We start from the raw sequence: 11,521 nt of genomic DNA on the forward strand, positions 1-11,521 counted from the left end.
CATGAACTTAATACACTAGATGCATGTTGGATAGCGGTCGATGTGTGGAGTAATAGTAGTAGATGCAGGCAGGAGTCGGTCTACTAATCTTGGACGTGATACCTATATAATGATCATTGCCTAGATATTGTCATGAGTATTTGAAGTTCTATCAATTATCCAACAGTAATTTGTTTACCCACCTATGGCAGCAAGATGAGCAAGAACTCGGGTTTGAGCTGGCTAGTGATTTTTTCTGGAGCAAGACGAAGTGTGTGGGTGCCACGTGGAGGGGACCCACGTGGGGTCCACAAGGCAGGGGGCGCACCCTCCACCCTCATGGGCACGTGGCTGCTCCCCCTGCTGTGTTCTCAGTGCCTAAAATCCTCAAATATTCTAGGAAAAATCATATTTCATTTTCAGGGCATTTGGAGAACTTTTATTTTCGGGGTATTTTTTATTGCATGGATAATTCAGAAAACAAACAGAAAATACTATTTTTGCTTTATTTAATATAAATAACAGAAAGTAAAAAGAGGGTACAGAGAGTTGTGTTTTCTAACTTCATCCATCTCATGCTCATCAAAAGGAATCCACTAACAAGGTTGACCAGGTCTTGTTAACAAACTCATTTCGAATAACATGAAACCGGAGAAATTTCGAATAACGCTAGGTTACCTCAACGGGGATATGCACGCCCCCAACAATAATATCATATTTCTTCTTGACAGTAGGAAGAGGAAATTCAAAACCTCCAATAGTGATTGTTGAAATTTTTCCAATAGAATTGATACTGTGGACTTGAGGTTATTTCCTCGGAAAGTGTACCGTATGCTCATTACCATTAACATGAAAAGTGACATTGCCTTTGTTGCAATCAATAACAGCCCCTGCAGTATTCAAGAAGGTTCTTCCAAGAATAATGGTCATACTATCGTCCTCGGGAATATCAAGAATAACAAAGTCCATTAAAATAGTAACGTTTGCAACCACAACAGGCACATCCTCACAAATACCGACATGTATAGTAGTTGATTTATCAGCCATTTGCAAAGATATTTCAGTAGGTGTCAACTTATTCAAATCAAGTCTACGATATAAAAAGAGAGGCATAACACTAACACCGGCTCCAAGATCACATTAAGCAGTTTTAACATAGTTTCTTTTAATGGAGCATGGTATAGTTGGTACTCCTGGATCTCCAAGTTTCTTTGGTATTCCACCCTTAAAAGTGTAATTATCAAGCATGGTGGAAATTTCAGCTTCTGGTATCTTTCTTTTATTTGTAACAATATCTTTCATGTATTTAGCATAAGGGTTCATTTTAAGCATATCAGTCAAACGCATACGCAAAAAGACAGGTCTAATCATTTCAGCAAAGCGCTCAAAATCCTCATCATCCTTTTTCTTGGATGGTTTAGGAGGAAAAGGCATGGGTTTTTGAACCCATGGTTCTCTTTCTTTACCATGCTTCCTAGCAACAAAGTCTCTCTTATCATAATGTTGATTCTTTGATTGTGGGTTATCAAGATCAACAGCAGATTCAATCTCTACATCATTGTCATTGCTAGGTTGAGCATCAATATGAACATCATCATTAACATTATCACTAGGTTCATGTTCATTACCAGATTCTCAGGTGTGTCTACAACTGGTTCACTAGAAGCATGCTAAGTCCTATCATTTTTCTTCTTCTTCTTCTTCTTCTTAGAAGAACTAGGTGCGTCAACATTAGTTTTCTGAGAATCTTGCTCAATTCTCTTAGGGTGACCCTCAGGATACAAAGGTTCCTGAGTCATTTTACCCCCTCTAGTCATAACTCTAACATCATTATCATTTTTCTTGTTATTCAATTCATTGAGCAAATCATTCCGAGCCTTAAGTACTTGTTCTACTTGAGTGGTAACCATAGAAGCATGTTTACTAATAAGTTTAAGTTCACCTTTAACACTAGCCATATAATCACTCAAGTGTTCAAGCATATCAGCATTGTGTTTCAATTGTCTACCAACATAAGCATTGAAGTTTTCTCGTTTGACAATAAAATTATCAAACTCATCTAAGCATTGGCTAGCAGACTTATAACAAGGAATATCACCTTCATCAAATCTATAGAGAGAATTTACCTTTACTACATGTGTCGGGTTATCAAGACCATGTATTTCTTCAATAGGTGGTAAATTCTTAACATCTTCAGCTTTAATACCTTTTTCTTTCATAGATTTCTTTACCTCTTGCATATCTTCAAGACCGAGAAATAGAATACCCCTTTTCTTCGGAGTTGGCTTAGGAGTTGGTTCAGGAAGTGTCCATTTATTTTCATTAGTCAACATATTATTCAATAGCAATTCAGCTTGATCAACAGTTCTTTCCCTGAAAACACAACCAGCACAACTCTCCAGGTAATATGTGGAAGCATCGGTTAGTCCATTATAAAAGATATCAAGTATTTCATTTTTCTTGAGAGGATGATCAGGCAAAGCATTAAGTAATTGGAGAAGCCTCCCCCAAGCTTGTGGGAGACTCTCTTCTTCAATTTGCACGAAATTATATATTTCCCTTAAAGCAGCTTGTTTCTTATGAGCGGGGAAATATTTAGCAGAGAAGTAATATATCATATCCTGGGGACTACGCACACAACCAGGATCAAGAGAATTAAACCATGTCTTAGCATCACCCTTTAATGAGAATGAAAATAACTTGAGGATAAAGTAATAGCGAGTTTTCTCATCATTAGTGAACAGGGTGGCTATATCATTTAATTTAGTAAGATGTGCCACAACAGTTTCAGATTCATAGCCATAAAAAGGATCAAATTCAGCCAAAGTAATTAACTCAGGATCGACAGAGAAATCATAATCCTTATCAGTAATAAAGATAGGTGAAGTAGCAAAAGCAGGGTCATATTTCATTCTAGCATTCAAAGACTTTTCTTTAAGCTTAGCTAATAATTTCTTAAGATTAGATCTATCATTGCAAGCTAAGAAGTCTCTAGCAATTTCTTCATCCATAACATAACCCTCGGGAACAACAGACAATTCATATTTAGGGGGAGAATCTTCATCATCACTTTCATCAATATTATCAGTTTCAATAATTTCATTCTCTCTAGCCCTAGCAAGTTGTTCATCAATAAATTCACCTAACGGCACAGTAGTATCAAGCATAGAAGTAGTTTCATCATAAGTATCATGCAAAGCAGAAGTGGCATCCTCAATACATGCGACATATCAGAATGAATAGAAGGTGTAGGTGTCACAAGTTTACTCAAAACAGAAGGTGAATCAAGTGCAGAGCTAGATGGAAATTCCTTACCTCCCCTCGTAGTTGAGGGAAAAATATTGGTTCTTTGATCTTTCAAGTTCTTCATAGTGATAAGCAGATATAAATCCCAAGTGACTCAAAGAATAGAGCTATGCTCCCAGGTAACGGCGCCAGAAAATAGTCTTGATAACCCACAAGTATAGGGGATCACAACAATATTCGAGGGTAGAGTATTCAACCCAAATTTATTGATTCGACGCAAGGGGAGCCAAAGAATATTCTCAAGTATTAGCAGATGAGTTGTCAATTCAACCACACCTAGAAACTTAATATTTGCAGCAAAGTATTTAGTAGCAAAGTAATATGATAGTAGTGGTAATGGTAGCAAAAGTAATATTTTTGGTTTTATAGTGATTGTAACAGTAACAACGGAAAAGTAAATAAGCGAAGAACAATATATGAAAAGCTCGTAGGCATTGGATCGGTGATGGAGAATTATGTCGGATGTGATCAATCATGCAATAGTTATAACATAGGGTGACACAGAACTAGCTCCAGTTCATCAATGTAATGTAGGCATGTATTCCAAATATAGTCATACGTGCTTATGGAAAAGAACTTGCATGACATCTTTTGTCCTACCCTCCCATGGCAGCGGGGTCCTATTGGAAACTAAGGGATATTAAGGCCTCCTTTTAATAGAGTGCCGGACCAAAGCATTAACACATAGTGAATACATGAACTCCTCAAACTACGGTCATCACCGGTAAGTGTCTCGATTATTGTCACTTCGGGGTTAATGGATCATAACACATAATAGGTGACTATAGACTTGCAAGATAGGATCAAGAACTCGCATATATTCATGAAAACATAATAGGTTCAGATCTGAAATCATGGCACTCGGGCCCTAGTGACAAGCATTAAGCATAGCAAAGTCATAGCAACATCAATCTCAGAACATAGTGGATACTAGGGATCAAACCCTAACAAAACTAACTCGATTACATGATAAATCTTCTCCAACCCATCACCGTCCAGCAAGCCTACGATGGAATTACTCACGCACGGAGGTGAGAATCATGAAATTGGTGATGGAGGAAGGTTGATGATGACGATGGCGACGGAGTCCCCTCTCCGGAGCCCCGAACGGACTCCAGATCAGCCCTCCCGAGAGAGTTTAGGGCTATGCGGCGGCTTCGTATCGTAAAACGCGATGAATCCTTTTCTCTGATTTTTCTCTCCCCGAAAGTGAATATGGAGTTGGAGTTGAGGTCGATGGAGCGTTAGGGGGCCCACGAGGCAGGGGCGCGCCCAGGGGGTAGGCGCGCCCCCACCCTCGTGGATAGGGTGTGGGCTCCCTGACGTGGATTCTTTTGCCAGTATTTTTTATACATTCCAAAAATAATCTCCGTTGATTTTCAGGTCACTCCGAGAACTTTTATTTCTGCACAAAAATAACACCATGGCAATTCTGCTGAAAACAGCGTCAGTTCGGGTTAGTTCCATTCAAATCATGCAAGTTAGAGTCCAAAATAAGGGCAAAAGTGTTTGGAAAAGTAGATACGACAGAGACGTATCAGACACTATCACGGAGGGGTTCACCACTTCCATTGGTGCCTCTCCGATGATGCGTGAGTAGTTCTTTGTAGACCTCCGGGTCCATAGTTAGTAGCTAGATGGCTTCATCTCTCTCTCTTGATTCTCAATACAATGGTCTCTTGGAGATCCATATGATGTAACTCTTTTGCGGTGTGTTTGTTGGGATCGATGAACTTTGAGTTTATGATCAGATCTATCTTTTTATATCCATGAAAGTATTTGAGTTTCTTTGATCTCTTTTATGCATGATCTCTTATAGCCTCGTATTTCTTCTCCGATATTTGGGTTTTGTCTGGCCAACTTGGCCTTTTTATCTTGCAATGGGAAGAGGTGCCCGGTAGTGGGTTCGATCTTATGGTGCTTGATCCCAGTGACAGAAAGGGAACCGACACGTATGTATCGTTGCTACTAAGGATAAAAAGATGGGATCTATATCTACCATCATAGATAAACGGACCTCGTCTACATCTTGTCATCGTTCTTATTGCATTACTTCGTTTTTCCATGAACTTAATACACTAGATGCATGCTGGATAGTGGTTGATGTGTGGAGTAATAGTAGTAGATGCAGGCAGGAGTCGGTCTACTAATCTTGGACGTTATGCCTATGTAATGATCATTGCTTGGATATCATCATAATTATTTGAGGTTCTATCAATTGCCCAACAGTAATTTGTTCACCCACCGCTTTGCTATTTTCTCGAGAGAAGCCACTAGTGAAACCTACGGCCCCGGGTCTCTTTCTCATATTATTTGCCTTCGAGATCTATTTTATTTGCTTTTATTTTCAGATCTATTAACCCAAAAATATAAAAATACCTTGCTGCAATTTATTTTATTTGGCGTTCGATCTGTCAATATTTACAACTCTCTCCCGTCCACACGCTATTTCTGGCGCCGTTACCCGAAAGGGATTGACAACCCCTTTAACACGCCAGGTTGCGAGTGGTTGTTATTTATGTGCAGGGGCTGTTTACATTGTGTTGCTTGGTTCTCCTATTGGTTCGATAACCTTGATTTCATATTTGAGGGAAATACCTACCGCCGCTGCGCTGCATCATCCCTTCCTCTTTGGGGATAAAACCGACGTAGCTTCAAGCGACATCAGTGGGCATATATATAGGAGTACATAATCAATTCAGAGTACAAGACAAGTTAGAAATAAATCCTAGTCTATCATATACTTCCTAATAATCATGATACTTGATGTCTACTACGCAACCTTCTTCTTGTAGACTCGTGTTGGGCCTTCAAGCATAGAGTTTTGTAGCACAGTAGCGAATTTTCCTCAAGTGGATGACCTAAGGTTTATCAATCCGTGGGAGGTGTAGGATAAAGACGGTCTCTCTCAAACGACCCTGCAACCAAGTAACAAAGAGTCCCTTGTGTCCCCAATACACCCAATAGAATGGTAAATTGTATAGGTGCACTAGTTCGGCGAAGAGATGGTGATACAAGTGTAAGATGGATGGTAGATATAGGTTTTGTAATATGAAAATATAAAAACAGCAAGGTAACTAGTAACAAAAGTGAGCAAAAACGGTATTGCAATGCTTGGAAACAAGGCCTAGGGTTCATACTTTCACTAGTGCAAATTCTCTAAACAATGGTAACATATTTGGATCACATAACAATCCCTCAACATGCAACAAAGAGTCACTCCAAATTTCCTATCATGGAGAACATAAGATGAAATTGTTTGTAGGGTACGAAACCACCTCAAAGTTATTCTTTCCGATCAATCCATTGAGCTATTCTTATAAGTGTCACAAACAGCCCTAGAGTTCATAGTAAAATAACACCATATGACACACACCAATCAACCCTATTATCACCTAGATACTCCAATGTCACCACAAGTATCTGTGGATCAATTATACGGTATGCATCTAACAACTTCAGATTCATAATATCCAATCCAACACAAAGAACCTCAAAGAGTGCCCCAAGATTCCTGCCAGAGAAACAAGGACGAAAATGTGCATCAACCAATATGCATAGATTACCCCAATGTCACCTCGGGAATCCGCTAGTTCAATGCCAAAACATACGACTAGTGAATCAATAGAACACCCCATTGTCACCACGGTATCCAACGCAAGACATACACCAAGTGTTCTCAAATCCATAAAAGTATTCAATCTGATAATAGTGAAACCTCAAAGGTAAAACTCAATTCATCACAAGAAGTTTGGGATGGAGAAACAACATATGATCCAACTATAGTAACAAAGCTCGCGGTACATCAAGATCGTGCCAAATCAAGAACACGAGAGAGAGAGAGAGAGAGAGAGAGAGAGAGAGAGAGAGAGAGAGAGAGAGATTAAACACATAGCTACTAGTACATACCCTCAGCCCTGAGGGTGAACTACTCCCTCCTTGTCATGGAGACCGCCGGGATGATGAAGATGGCCTCCGGTGATGGTTTCCCCCTCCGGCAGGGTGCCGAAACGGGCTCCCGATTGGTTTTTTGTGGTTGCGGAGGCTTGCGGCGGTGAAACTTCGATCTAGGTTTCTTTCTGGGGGTTTCGGGATTTATAGGAATTTTTGGTGTCGGTCTAACGTCAGGGGGGCGCTCAAGGGTCCCACAAGCCAGGGGCGCGCCCCCTAGGCTTGTGGACTCCTCATCCACCTCCTGACCTGGCTCCGATGCTCCGGGGTTCTCTTTTGGTCCATCAAAATTCACCGTAAAGTTTCAGCTCGTTTGGACTCCGTTTGATACTCCTTTTCTGTAAAACTCAAAAACAAGGAAAAACAGAAACTAGCACTGGGCTCTAGGTTAATAGGTTAGTCCCAAAAATAATATAAAGTAGCATATTAATGCATATAAAACATGCAAAATAGATAATATAATAGATTGGAATAATAAAAAATTATAGATACGTTGGAGACGTATCAATACTCAATAGGATCCCTAACACGACTACTATCATTGTGAGGGATGGTTGCCGCCACAACCACTCATCGGGTTTTTTTGTTTTGCATGCAATCCATGAGAGAGAAAGAGAGAGGGAGAGAGGCGGAGACAAATGGGCTAACAGAACATATAGTAGTGTCATATATGGCATACAAGTTAAAGTTGATACCAAATAAGGCATGGTTCATCTTTCAGGGCCACCAGAGGCATCACTTTATTTTTCTAGTGTTAAATGAGGAATTCTCTCAGTTTACATTATGGACATTCATGATGTGGGCTTATCGGGGGCACCCGCCCTCCCTGATGTGATGTAGGATATTTGTGACGAACGGTCTGATGAAAAGAAGGGAAATAAGAGTAAGCTAACCAATGGCAATGATGAGGTGGTGGCATTGAAGTAGCACATGGTGCCCAACAGATAATGAAAATCCTATAGGACTTAGAGAAAGGTTGTGCTTGGATCTAGCAACACCAATGGGTGACGGTGAATCTCCATCGGGCGATAGGTATGTTGTGAGACAAAAGGGGATTAGGGTGACGAGGCACCGAGGAGGCGAAGGAGGTTGTCTCATTTACATTCTGTACGTTCATGATGTGAGTTTACCGGTGGCACCCTCCCCACTCCTTGAGGTGATGCAGGATATTTGTGGCAAAGGGTCCAATGAGAATGGAAATAAGGGTAAGCTAACCAATGACAATGATGAGGTGGTGGAGGTGAGGTAGCATTGGGCATCCAACAGGTAATGAACGTCCCACGGGACTTAGAGAAAGGTCGTGCTTCGACCTAGTAACACTAATGGGTGACAACGAATATACGTCGGGTGAGAGGTGAGGTGAAAAGTCGTGCTCCGACCTAGCAACACTGACGAGAAGAACAAGGGAATGAAGGGTAAGCTACCAATGATAATGATGAGGTGTTGGCGGTGAGGTAGCACAGGGCATCCAACAGGTAATGAACGCCCATAGGACTTGGAGAAAGGTCGTGCTCCGACCTAGCAACACTAATGGGTGACGACGAATCTATGTCAGGCGAGAGGTGTGTTGTGAGGCAAAAGGAGACTAGGGAGACGAGGCGCGGAGGAGGAAGGGCCGAAGAGGAGAAAAGGAAGGAGGAGTGAGGTGGGCAGTTGATAGGAGAGGAGGGAGGAATCGCGTGTAGCATGGACAAACAAGAAGATGAAATGGTGGGGGAGTTGAGGCACGCAGGGGCAGGGGCAATCAGTCCCATTTTTCCTTTGGATTTTTTTGCAGGAAAACTTCCGACCAATTCATCACGCTATGGTAATGCAAAGAACACATAAATAATAAAACTTAAATCCATTTCCATAGACCGCCTGATGACGACTACAAGTACTGGAGCGGGCGGAAGGGGCGCAGCTGTCATCACCCCTCCCTCATCGGATCCGATCCAAACTTGTTGTAGTAGACAGTCGGGAAGTCGTCGTGCTAAGACCCCATAGGACCAGCACACCAGAACAACAACCATCGCCGATGAGGAGAAGTATAGATCGAAAGGATCCAACCTACACACACACGAACGAAGACGAACAAAGACTGGATCCAACCGGAACCACCGACGGCCAGCACCAACCGAACCATATGAGATCCGCTGGAGACACCTCAACACGCCCTCCGACGACGCTAGACGCATCACCGTGGCGGGGTCAGGCGGGGAGAACCTTATTCCATCTTCAGGGAGCCGCCACCACCTCGCCTTCCTATGTAGTACACAAATTCTAAACGAACTCATAAAAACACCTAAAAATGAAGGAAAATCCCTCCCTCCGGCAAGGTCGGGGTCCACCGCACCTCCATGACCCTAGGGCCGTTGGAGACGAGACGGGCCGGCGGGAGGTAGAGCAGCCCTAAGTTATTTCTTGGGGAAGAGGCGGAAGAGGCGGCTTTTAATTTTAATCTTTATATCTTTTGAACCAAAAGTATAAATTAAGTTTCGTTTGCATATTCATGTTTCTTGTGATGAGGGCGTTCAAATAATATCCATTTTGAATATATTTCGATGAGTTGAAAAAAACATTAAGTTTTAGTTGCTGAAACTTGATGCAAGTGAACAACAAATACTTAAAACTTGGTATGAGCAAGCGAAGAAAACTTATGTTCGGAACCTAAAACTTCAAACTTTTTGTGTGCCCCATACGAAATCCAACGAGATTGCGGATCGTGAGGCAATCGGCCATTTGCTGGGCAGGTGCGTGTCCCCATAAGTTTCCAATGGAGTGGGGTCATGCCCTAGTGGTATATTGTAAGGGCAGCGTCCTACTCGTGGACACATAGTAAAAGGATAAATTGGAGTTCAGTGTCATTCAAAGTGTACACTTTTGAACATGAAACCCTACTTATATCTTCCGATAAATAAAGATCTCTTTAGCGACTCATTTTCTTGTGCTTCACCCATGCATACCCTTGATCTAGAGACTAGAAAATGAATTCCACGACCAAACAGCTCCGCATATACGTGCTTAAACAGCCCAAAGTGGCAAAAGCCCAACGTGATTATACTTTCTTTCCCAGACCAACGTGCTTATACTTTGCAGAACTAAAGCTTCCGTAAATAATTCAGTATTTGGGGGCAAAGCATTGCCATCTTTGCATGGCCTACGTGTAAATCCAACCAGCGCTCGTGATTAACAACTCAAAATCTCATAATTAATTATACGGCTAATTAGCGCACGACTGCACGTGATGCCCCCTCCCTCTGCGCCACCGTCAACACGCAGGCAACGTACGTGAACGACGTAGCACGATCGATCTTCTGTTTTGGGTCGTGTCACTGAACGGATTCCTCTTGCGGTCAGCGCCGATTGCGGTGGATTCCCCGCGGTAGTTTGTTTGGCTAAGATCAGATCACACGTACAGTAGTACTTATCCGATTCTGGGGTCCTTTCCTCTGGCGCGGATCTGTTTCCTCTGCGGAACAAACGTATCAGAGGATGTGGAAACGAACTACAACAACAACAAACTTCTTGGGCTTGGACTGCACCCAGTACGACTACTGCTCACGCTCATATGCGGAGATCTGGCACGTACTAGGTAGGCACGTGCCGTCACAACTCACAACAACACGCGGCGACTTGATCCCACGGGCGCACCGATGGTTGACTCCGGCGTGGCGATAGCTCTCGGCGTGGTCGGGCTCCTCGTGGCGGTGCTCGCGATCGCCTGGGCGGTGCGGTGCGCCGTCGCCCGGCGGCGCACCGAGGAGGCGAAGCAGGCCGTCGGCGTCGGCGCGGGGCTGCTGGACAAGGAGGCCGTCGTCGTCGACGTCGAGGCCAAGCGCGAGGAGCCGCCGCTCTGCGCGATATGCAAGGGGCCGCTGGCGGCGGGCGGGGGGAGGTGCCGGCGGCTGCGCGCGTGCGGCCACGTCTACCACGCCGAGTGCGTCGACCTGTGGCTCCAGCGGAAGCCGATCTGCCCGCTGTGCCGGGCCGGCGTCGTGCTCTCGCGGACGGACATCGTCGACGCCATCGTGTGAGCCGTCTGTGCAGGTCGTCGGTGCGGCGCGGCGCGGTGCACGGGCACGTGCGTGCGCTCTGCGCCGCCGTACGTCCTTCTGCAGTCCGCACACGCGGCCGTGTCCTCATCCGCGACCGTGCGTGCCTGCGTGCGTTGGGGAATTTTGCTCCTGACATAGGAAGACAATACTGGTAGTAGTTTTGTGTATTCGGAGGGAGGAAGATACTGTATTTGTTTCGTTGGTTCGCTCGCTTGTACTCAAGGATACGTGCAAGCACTTTTTGACAA

The 11,521-nt window shown here is 43.5% G+C and overlaps 1 protein-coding gene across 1 annotated transcript; it reads left to right on the plus strand.

The window, feature by feature from the left end:
* Positions 1 to 10,765: 10,765 nt before the first annotated feature.
* On the plus strand, positions 10,766 to 11,252 carry LOC119272245 (RING-H2 finger protein ATL56-like). The gene has a single exon (XM_037553768.1). It carries the CDS (start codon positions 10,872 to 10,874, stop codon positions 11,250 to 11,252), a length of 381 nt encoding a protein of 126 aa, XP_037409665.1. The 5' UTR covers positions 10,766 to 10,871.
* The last annotated feature ends 269 nt before the right edge of the window (positions 11,253 to 11,521 follow it).

The sequence above is a fragment of the Triticum dicoccoides genome, chromosome 3A, assembly GCF_002162155.2.
Source record: "Triticum dicoccoides isolate Atlit2015 ecotype Zavitan chromosome 3A, WEW_v2.0, whole genome shotgun sequence".
NCBI classification, from domain to species: domain Eukaryota; kingdom Viridiplantae; phylum Streptophyta; class Magnoliopsida; order Poales; family Poaceae; genus Triticum; species Triticum dicoccoides.

Excerpts from the sequence above, each read along its gene's own strand:
- LOC119272245 (XM_037553768.1), top strand. The coding sequence starts at position 10,872 with ATGGTTGACTCCGGCGTGGCGATAGCTCTCGGCGTGGTCGGGCTCCTC.